This window comes from Zea mays, chromosome 1 (genome assembly GCF_902167145.1).
Source record: "Zea mays cultivar B73 chromosome 1, Zm-B73-REFERENCE-NAM-5.0, whole genome shotgun sequence".
NCBI classification, from domain to species: domain Eukaryota; kingdom Viridiplantae; phylum Streptophyta; class Magnoliopsida; order Poales; family Poaceae; genus Zea; species Zea mays.
The window spans coordinates 82,002,463-82,013,653 of NC_050096.1; the positions used below are offsets into that span (position 1 = coordinate 82,002,463).

The 11,191-nt window shown below is 45.6% G+C and overlaps 1 protein-coding gene across 1 annotated transcript; it reads right to left on the reverse strand.

Moving 5' to 3' along the window:
- Positions 1-2,930: 2,930 nt before the first annotated feature.
- On the reverse strand, positions 2,931-6,361 carry LOC100383082 (putative cytochrome P450 superfamily protein). The gene is made up of 5 exons (NM_001175753.1): positions 5,977-6,361; positions 4,167-4,682; positions 3,732-4,067; positions 3,409-3,612; positions 2,931-3,308 (listed from the first exon to the last, which is right to left on the reverse strand). Exons 1-5 carry the CDS (start codon positions 6,316-6,318, stop codon positions 3,126-3,128), a joined length of 1,581 nt encoding a protein of 526 aa, NP_001169224.1. The 5' UTR covers positions 6,319-6,361; the 3' UTR covers positions 2,931-3,125.
- Between the last annotated feature and the right edge of the window lie 4,830 nt (positions 6,362-11,191).

Sequence of the window (11,191 nt, forward strand, 5' to 3'; positions counted from 1 at the left end):
GTATTGGTGTATTCAATTCCAAGTTCATACTTATGATCTTATTGCCTTTATGCTCTTAATTGACATTTTTGGTACGACAATGGGGTTAAAAGGGCCAAGAATGATCCCGTTTTGGTGCTTAATGCCAAAGGGGGAGAAATTAAGGCCAAAGCAAATGGATCAGCTACCACTTGTGAATTTTGAAAACAATAGAGTTAGAACTTTTGATTTGTCCAAAATACTCTTATTGCAAAATTTGGTCTCTTGTGGGGGAGAATTTATGATTATGGGAAAAAGGGGAGTTTTTGGCACTTGATCAATTTTTATCTCTCCTTGTGCACAAACAAGTGTGTTTGACTTAGAGGAAGGAAAAAGAATTTGATTTGCAAAAACAAACCAAGTGGTGGCAAAGAATGATCCAAATATGCCAAATTAGAGTCAAAAACAATTTGGTCCTCATTTGCATTGATATTGCACTTATTATGGTTGCTTTTTGATGTGTTGGCATAAATCACCAAAAAGGGGGAGATTGAAAGGGAAATGTGCCCTTGGGCCATTTCTATAATGTTTTGGTGATTAAGTGTCCAACACACAGTGACTGAGTTGTTATGTGCCAAACAAGCAAGAAGTGCAAATCATATAACAAGGTACATTTCTAGACTTAGTACATTGTTTTGAGTACTAACATATTTTGTCTAAGTGCTAGAAACAGGGAGAAAAGAATTAAAAAAGGACTTGGCTCGGTGCAGCCAAAACTCAGCTCAGTCTGGCACACCAGACTGTCCGGTGCGCCAGGCTGGTCTCCGGTGAAAAGACCGCTCTCGGGAAAAGATCAGCGGCGTACGGCTATAATTCACCGGACTGTCCGGTGGTGCACCGGACTGTCCGGTGAGCCAACGGTTGCCAACGCCACGGTCGGCCGCGCAATCCGCGGGCGATGCGTGGCCCGCACCAATGGTCGGCATGGGGCACCGGACTGTCCAGTGTGCACCGTACCGGACAGTGTCTGGTGCGCCATCGGGCCCGAAGCTGCAACGGTCGACTGCGCCTGTTTTGGAAAGCAATCGCGCACCGGACAGCTACAGAGACTGTCCGGTGGTGCACCGGACTGTCCGGTGGTGCACCGGACTGTCCGATGCACCACACGACAGAAGGCAAGATTAGCCTTCCAAGATTGTCTTCAACGGCTCCTAGCTGCCTTGGGGCTATAAAAAGGACCCCTAGGCGCATGGAGGAGTCATCCAAGCATTCACTAAGCATCCTAAGGCATCCAGACTCTGTTCCCGCGCATTCGTTTCGTTGTGTTAGAAATTTGAGCTCTATTCGAGTCAAGGACTCCCTGTGTTGTCATTTGAGCTCAAGTCTTCTCTTATGTGCGTGGGTGTGCTGCGATTTGTGTCTTGTGTGTATTGCTCATCCCAACCTTACTCCATGCTTTCATTGTGATCTTTGTTGTAAGGGCGAGAGACTCCAATCTTGTGGAGATTCCTCGCAAACGGGAATAATCATCTAAAGGAAAAATCGTGGTATTCAAGTTGATCATCGGATCACTTGAAAGGGGTTGAGTGCAACCCTCGTCCATTGGGACGCCACAACGTGGAAGTAGGCAAGTGTTACTTGGCCGAACCACGGGATAAAAATCGCGTGTCTTGTGTTGACCTCTCTGTGATTGTTTGTGTTCACAAGAACTCGATTCAAGTGATTTAGCCGTACTAACACTAATAACTAAGTTTTGTGGCTATCAGTGATTGAATTTTACAGGATCACCTATTCACCCCCCTTCTAGGTGCTCTCACCTTCTCTAAATGACGAAAGTATACGCGGAGTAAAGAAGCCGCACGAAGGTGATAGGAGTAAGCGCCGAAGCTATCGCCAAAGAGCTTCGGCTTGATGTGGTGACGAAGACCAAGTATTGCACCGACTTAAAGGGAGAAAAGACCACTTAGCCCGTGATAATTTGAATTGTAATCACGAGTAAATACCAAGGACGCGAATGTAATTTTGTCCGGACTGTGTCCCGTGTCTATAAATAGATGAACAGTAGCATCGTACTGTTCACGCTGGATTGTAATCTCTCTCACGTCACTCTCATTCTCACCTTCTGGCGAACCGAAGGTATCAATGTAACTTGAATATTATCGATGTTTATTCATATTCATTCAATATAAATGCAAATAATATATATTGGTATGTGTATGTATTTATTATCCTTACCTCGTTGTATCTCATTGCTTTATCACTTATATTCATATGCTAAAATGATGAAGGTATATGCCATTCATGACCTTCGTATGAAGATCATTATATTCGAGAGGATATTATGCTTCGAAGGACGAAGGTCTCTAACCATTAACAATTGTGTTGCCTTGTTCTTGATCTATAGCATCCAAGAACGAGTGACCAACAAAGTCTTACAAATTAGGTGATTCTCCTTTCTTACGATTTATACTCCAATTATTGGGTGAATCCAATATTTATTCTTATATTCCCTAATCCATTTCAGTGAGTTGGGGGCTCAGTCATTGTTCATGTGTCGCTCCTGTGACGCAAGAACGTTGAACAGCTGTAGTGAGCACCGTCACCGTGCGTCTCGGTCCGGTGCCGGTGCCGGTGCCATCTGTCAAATATATCACGACGACCATGTTGACGCAAGTTGCTGTCCGAGGCGACTCCATGCCCATCGTCTAGACCAGCAGGATGTCGCGTCAGCCATCCATCGTCTTGACAGCAAACGGTGCTTGCCATGACTTGATGTGGCACAGATCCCGGGAAACTGCGGATGCGTGGCGTTTCGCCGTGACCACCAATGCTGAAAAACGTGCTCTGAACGACGACGATCAGCTGAGATTCAGGTGACAAGTCCGATATTTTCAGACACGGACGCATGGCGTAGAACACCGACCTCTGCTCACCGCCTCACCGCCGCGACACTGACGTACTGCATGCAAGCTAGCCTGCAACTCATGCCATGACATGTCATTATTCCCCAGCAAGACGCAGTACACAAAGTGGTTGCCTACTACCACTGCTCGTTTTCGTTTCTTTGCATATATATATGTACACAAGGTACGGTGTCAAGGACCTGTCGCTCGCGTAGCTACAGGCACCGGCGGCTACGTGTCCACCGGTGGCCAGGCCAGGCGACCTCATCTCGCCGTCGCTGTCAGATGCAGACCCTCGTCGATGTGGAGCGTGATCATGGTCCGGTAATTCACGCTCGCTTTGTCGCCGTCGCGCAGGCGGAACACGAAGAATCGGAGGAGCACCGCCGCGAAGATCTTCATCTGCCGGTACGCGAACTCCTTCCCCAGGCATATCCTCGGACCAGCCTGTGGAAGACAAGACGCACAACAAGGACGTCGTGAGACTAGTTCAGTCACAACATACACTAGCTGGCGTTTGATTGAGAAACTCAAGCCATCGTCGTACCTGGAACGCTGTGAATTTGAACGGGCTCTCCTGCTGGAACTCTCCGTCCTGATCCAGCCACCGCTCCGGCCGGAACACCTCGGCGTCCTTGCCCCAGAGGTACTCCATCCGGCCCATGGCGTAGGGGACGTAGAACACGATGTCTCCCTTGCTGACGCTGGAACCGTCAGGCAGGACGTCGTCTCCGAAGCACTGCTTGTTATCCTGAACGTACCACCAGCAACAACATGGTCAGTCATTACCTGGCACATTCTCCGTGACTTCCGATTCCGATGACTAGAGCGTGTAGCTGCAGCAGGAAGCCATGAAGACGAACTGCTCACCAGAGGAACCGACGGGTACAACCTGAGCGTCTCGGTCAGCGCGGCGTGCAGGTAGTGCATCTTGTTCAGGGCCTCGTCGGTCAGGCTCTGCGCGAACTCGTCCACGCCCGCCGTCTCGCTGGCGTCGGTCGCCTTTGCGGCCTCCTGGCAGATCTTCTCCTGGATCTCCGGGTGCTTGCACGCCATGTAGAGGAACCAGGCGAGCGCCCCCGCCGTCGTGTCCTTGCCGGCGATGACTATGTTCAGTATGATGTCCCTCAGGTACTTGTAGTCCACCGTCCCGGACTCGTTCGTGGCCGTGTGGATGAATCTGGACAGCATGTCTTGCCTCGAATCCTACATATCGCGCGCGCAGCCGTCGAGGGACGCGTCAGTTCATTCATTCAGGTAATAGGCAGAAACAGCAGGGGATAGCCTTGTTGGCTTCACACTCACAGGGACAGTGTCCTCGGTCGCCAGCTTGCTGTCGGAGAGCTCCTGGGCTCTCTCGCGGATGCGCTTGTACACGAACTCGTCGACGACCTTGACCCGCTTCTTGAGCGCCGCCTCGGAGCCTACGCCGAGGAACCTCTGCGCCTTCCAGAACGCGTTCACGTAGCGGAGCAGCGTGAACTCGCTGGCGTCGTCGAACGCCGCGGCGAAGCGGCTCCCTTCCGCCGAGCCGCCCAGCGTGTCTAGGTCCAGGCCGAAGGCGATGGTGAAGATGGAGTCCATGGTCGCCCTGAGCGCGAGGCCCTGGAACTCCATGGGCTGCCCGGACGCCGCCTTGCCGGAGACGATGCCGGCGAGCCTCGCGGCGTTCCTCTTGAAGACCGAGCCGCTGAAGTCGCGCAGCGCCCTCGTGGAGAAGTCGTAGCTGGCGATCTTCCGCTGCTGCCTCCACTTGTCGCCGTCCACGGCGAAGATGCCGTCGCCGAGCAGGTCAGTCATGTTCTCGTAGTTGAAGCTTCCCTGTACGGTCCAGATGAAGCACGCGTCATCGTCATCGTCATCAGCCGGAAACAAGCAAGGAAATTCGGAAACTAGACTAGAATAGACTCGTTAGCTTGCTCTAGAATCGGAGGGCCCATTAAAGGTCCATAGAAAAACACATGCTTTAATGGAGGCCCATTCATTGTCAAACCAAAAAGTGGTCTCTTCAATCATTTTGCGTTGATCGGGTTTCAGGGGCTGGTTACCAGTGGACCACATAAAACAAACTGGAAAATGTCAATTTTGACCAAACTCTCGCACAAGTTAATTTTTTCTTCCTCACCAACAAAATTGGATGGAACTCCTTCCTCATCTTCCAAAAATCAGACAGGTGACCAGCATGGCGGTTTCCACCCCGTGTCTTTTCTTTTTTAAGGTTAGTTTAGGAACTTAAATCCACTAGATTTCCGGAGACTGAGTGAAAAATTAACCCATTTTCTTCACAATCTTCGGGATTGGATTTAAGTTTTAAAACTAGCTCTTATATTATGTTTAGGGTTTCGGGATTGGATTTAAGTTTCAAAATATAGATGCTCTAGATTCACGCAATTTGATTGAAATTACCTAAATTCGTTTGGGTTGAGGCTTTATCTGTGGGTTGGGATAGATTGGACCCAGATTTGGCAGTGTTTGGTTGGAGATTCAAGTCAGTTAGATCCACATCCACCGCGACATCAGCTGAGTATTGTGTAGACGGAGGTTGGAACGGTACGGAGGGGAGGGGAAGACGTGACCCACTTCACGGCGCGGAGATCAGGGTCACGGCGGCAAAGCTCAGCTGCTCGCCAGAGTCGCAGGGCGAAGCTCGCCGGAGGTTGCGCTCCCCGCGGACGGAATTCGGCGCGCGCGATTTGGCTCAGCCCGCAGAAGAGAACGCAAGATAGAAAATGAAAATTGGAGGATGCTACTGCAAGACATTTTATCCTACCCCAAAAAAGAAATAGGGGGATGGACGACCCAACTCATGTAACGAAACGGAAAACGGATTCACGTACTCCATCCAATCACTATCAGGATGGATGTGCTGTGATGTGTGACACTGTGACCCATCCCACAAAATCCTAAAACCAAAACACACGCTAGCTTATCGAGCATCGATCGAGATCGGTTCGGCCGGGCTACAAAGTTTTGTGATGGCGCGCGTATGGCGGAGGACTAGAGCGCACCACAAACCCAATCTTGTGATGCCGTTCAGCCTCCACAAGTTGCGACGTCGGAGGAAAGCCTAACAACGGCAGAGGGAGCGCCGGAGGAGCGGGTGTCTCTCACGTACCTTGCCGTAGTTGGCGAAGTTGGTCCTGAGGATGTGCTCGACCACGGCGGGGTCGCACGTGTATATCTGCCGCCGGCCGGCCGGCACCAGCAGCTGGAAGGTCTTGCGCTCCCGGAACAGGTCCGTGTGGTAGTCGTGCAGCCGCCGGACGTGGTACAGCTGGTGGAACACCGTCCCCACCACCGGCGCGTACCGCTTCGGCGCCTTGCCGCCGCCGCCGCCGCGGCGCCGCCCGACGAGCAGGTAGTACGAGCAGACCGCGAGCAGCGCGAGGCCGGCGGCGGCGGCGGCGGCGGCGGCCAGAGCCGTGGAGGTGTCGTAGTAGTCTTGTGCTTCTCCCATGGCTGCTGCCAGGCTAGAGAATTTCGGCTGGCTAACCAAAGAGTATCATTTGGCTGTGGCTCCGGCTCTTATGAGATGGTTGTTGTATATATATAGAAGTGATCGCCTCTCTCACTCGTTCTCAATTCGTCATCGTGTCGTTAGCTCCACCCCACAACCTCCAAAAGAAAGCATATTTTGAAGTCATCCCATAGCAACCCCCAACATTATTTATTTTTCCACGCTACTATATATGTTACGTGAGCATGACATTTGAAGTCTTGGCAGCCACAGCGATTGCGATGAAAACGGATCTATATCCGCATTTTATCATCAGTCCGAAATAGTCGAGAACGAAAACAGAATTAGGATAAACGGAATTGCGAAAACAAATGAAAATGGATACTAACGGAAACTCGTAATTTAATACAAACATAAATGATATTGATGGTTAACTAGTGATTGATTGGTTGGACAATAACATAAAACAAATAGATACAGAGAGGCAACATTTTATTATTGTTTGATTGCTAATGATGTACATTTAACTATATCCGATGTTGTTTAAAACTTTACACCACTTTACATTGGAAAGAACCGATGGTTACAATGACCACTTTTGCTATAATTTATCACCTAAAGACACGAGGCTTTAGTTTATATATTAATGCATATTAGTCTTGTCCTATATTTATCAAATACACATTCAATCCGGATAAAAACAGGATCCCGCAAAAACGGAGGGAATAAACCCTCTCTCACTTCCGTCATATTTTCATATTTTTCCGTAAATATAAAAATAGACGGGTTAAATTTAAAAATTCTAGGTTCGCACGCTTCGATTATAATTCTAATCTCTACTCGTCCTAAGTTTTTGTATTAGGGAAGAACTAATATTTATTGGTGTCTACAAACTTTTGTTATGCTCACATTGAGCACGCACCTTTGACCACCCTTACTTTTCAGCCGACAATGTTTAGGCGAAACGCGTGCCGACAGCCTGGCAGGGTTGAAAAAAATATTTGGGTTTATTATAAGGTTGCCAGATCAAATATCTTTAGGGCAGCTTCAACGATGAGCTATAATACGCGAACTCTAAGTATATTATTTTATATTTCAATAAGAAAGAGGAATACTATTTTCATGAAACTGGTCATTTTTAAGATTATATTAAAATATCATATAAGATTATTTATATTATAAGTTACTACCTCCGTTTCAATTTATAATTCTTTCGATTTTTTACTTTAAGTTTGGTTGACTCGTCTTATTCAAAAAAAATATTATTATTACTTTTTAATATTATTTAGCATATAATATAGTTTAAGTGGTTTTGGATTTTTTTTTATAATTTTTTTAATAGGACGAGTGGTCAAACGTGGCACAAAAAATCAAACGGATTCTAGTTTGGGACCGATTGAGTATATGATAGAAGTTAATAAAGAAACTGTTTTTGGGATAGTAACTAGTTTATACTATTAATAGTACCCTTATTTACAAGGTAGGGGGCCTGGCGAAGATAGGAGCATGAGTTGCACAGGTGTCCAAATTTAGAGATTGAATGTTTTTAGGCGTTTGAACCAGATCCAGTAGTACGTGGAGGATACGTGACGAGGAACTTTATCCTAACACTTTGAACTTGTCCCCGGTACATTGTTAGATGATTTGGCACGTAGTAGTAGTAGCCACATATATCGCCGGCCGAGTGAAGTTACATTCAAGGTGAAAATATTGATCTTGTCAAGAACGCCACAAGGTAGGATGACGGCGACCGACTTGGGTCATCGCTTATCGGTCGGTGTGCGTGAAACAAGAATACTAGAATAGTACCCTTCGTCAGTTGACAAGAATGGTTAAAAAGTAGGAGGAACCGATCGCGGTTAACTTAAGTCGTGGACCATAACCAAAATTAGTGAGCTAGGAACTATATTCAAATTAAAGAGGTTCCTTACCGTGCTTGCAAGTTGCAAGGACCACCAGTTCCTCTGTTCAGAAAATATATCAGACGTGGACCATGCAAAAAAAATATTGATGATATTTAAGGATATTTTAGTCAAGATTATTAAAACATTATTTGGATACTCTATCATTTACCTCACTATATATGGATTGGAATAAATACTAGAGTAACCAACAGTAATAATACGGTGCATTTTCAATCCCGGTCTAAAGCCCCCGTGGTCGCCGCCGCTCGCCTGCCGGGCCGGGGTCGCCCGCATGCGCCTGCAGACTGCAGAGCATGAATAGAGATAGATCATAGATGATCAATTAATTAATCACTAGGTGTATGCCCGTGCGTTGCTACGGAGTAAACATGTTATGATAAGATATATTAAGACGCAAAATCATTAATTATCATTTTATGCTCTTGTTAGCATCTTTTAAAGGTTAAGAATGTTTACGCAACTATATTTTTAGCAGACTGATTCTTGTTTCAAAATGAAATGAGATGGAAAAAAGCAGAAAAAACACATAGATCTGAACTCCTTTGCAACTACCATAAAATCCACATATTTAACTCTACCATAAGTATTTTAGCACTCCCAAATGTTCAAGCAGGTGGTATAAAGGAAAAATTATAGAAAATTATTTATGGACGGATCAAATCTAACACATTAGACCACATTAACATCAACTTTTGGAGAAACAAAGTGAAAGCACAACGAATCGAGCTTTACTACTCAGGGTCTTCAAGGTGGATTCCGTGTAGGTGGTCACAAAGCAAAGCGACAGCAGGAGCAGTTGAGCGAAACCAAGAGAGCAAGCACGACTGCTCCTTCCCATTATGGGCCACCGCCACCTACATCGCAACAGGTCACAACGACAGCAGCAGTAGACACAGCTTGAGGAACTGGAGCTCCAAGAATGCCCCTGGGAGGAGGGGGAGAGAAAGATGTGTATCCTAGAGCTTCACCGATCCACTGCCACCACCGGCTGCAGCCAGAGCATTAGCCTGAAAAGGGAGAGCACATGGTTTAGCCTAGTCTGTCAACTATTGAAACTTTTACTAATTGAATGTACTGACATCGTGTAAAATGGTCGGAATTGATTTACCGAACAGGTGTATAATATAAATCTAAATACATAAGTTGTCACAAGGATGTCTATGTGGCATACTGTTAGTGCACAACCTGGCTTAAAAACATGCGTTAGTTTCCTCCAGCATTTACCTAAGACTTAACATCTATTATATCTTTAATCTTTGTCAAGGCCATCCTTGCTCTTGGCAGAGGTCTACCCAAACTCACCCTCAATCTCAAAACCTTTTTGCAAAACAATGGTGACAATTAGCAGATGGGCAGAACAAATGACAGGTTGAAAAAAATCAGAGGGGAACCATGAAGCAATTATGTCCTATGCATTAAGTGTAGCTTGTGATATCTGAACTTTGTGATCTGGTATAGAAGGGTGTCAATATATCAGGAGCAACTCTTGATAGGAATGGGCTACGCCTAGCATGTTATTGGAGAACGTTAGATAATTTCATTTATGTTGTGCCTCAGGTAGGTTTCAACTATTTATTTATTTCTGTAAAAATTATATGTTCAACAATGTCGTCAGATAAAAATGTTCTTCTCATATATAATAATATAACTATTTGGAATCCTTAAATAGTGGCTCTACCAAGAGTGCACACATATCAGCGGCAAAGAGAGAGTTAAGAGATATAAAACCATATAGTTGAAAGCTTAGCACCCATACGTTTTTCGTAGCAGCTGTAGTATCCTTTGCTGAGCATAACTCCTTCAATCACCTAAACATGAAGATACAATATTAAATGGAAACAGTAATATTACAATCATCTACATGAGAAATTACCTTTTCATGTAGGATATCCTTTGCTCCAGTTCAGAGATGTGTTCTTTGCTTCGCCTCAAGGAGCTAGAAGATTCATATCTCTCTCTTTCAAATTAAAACACATAGGTTAAGTTAGTGTTTGTGTTCTAAATTATATCTATCCAGTATGAGTTAGATCATAAAGACTATCCATCATGAGTTAGATCACAAAGACTCACCTTAGCAATATTTGCTGACATCTCATCCATATTTGTTTTTCCTAGTTTAGCCAAGTTTTTCGCTTTTGCTTTCAGTTCTTCATCAAGCCAGAGATTGTGCTTTTCAAGCAACTCCTTCTCCTGATAAAACCACATAAGAACCAACAGGTACACCATGCAAACATATGGGTAAGGCTCAAGATTAGATAGTAATTAATGCATCAAAGAGTAAAGTAGTGAATATAGTAAAATAACAACTCTTAATCTCGGTGTTAATTCATTCATTTTATGTTCATACCAGGGAAGTCTATACCAGGTTTACAAATTGCTTGATAATAGGTGATCGCAAGAGCTAGTGAAATGAGGGGGAAATAACATAATAGCTACCTAGCACTGCCACATTGTGAGATCAAATGCAAGATGATGATGTTGATATGATAAAGCTTAATCAACATTGTACATCGGTATATTGAGACCCTCCGTTCGGTTGCGCATGATGTGGTGGAAGACCTCTCGGACATGTCTCTAGCTGGTGTAGCCCGTCCTTCGTGGCGGAGCAGACCTCAGCGAGCTAGCCTGCAGCCTCCCGCACCTCAGCTTCCCGCTTGCCGGTGAGTGGGACCGACGAACTAACTCTACCATAATAGTTCAGTGGATGGATTGTACTTAGCCTGGTGCTGTCAATGCCTGCTACCAACTTACAAACTTACAAGGAAATAATCAACTTGACTTCAAAGTCTCATGCGACAAGACTATTCTAATAAGAAAAGCATTTAGTGAGCAAGATTTTGTAGACTATTCATGACGAGTCTTTCATGTGAACTGTGCTGTCGACATTGTTTATTGGCGGTCCTCATGACATGAGACGTCGGTATATGGATGCTATGGCTCTGGTGCGG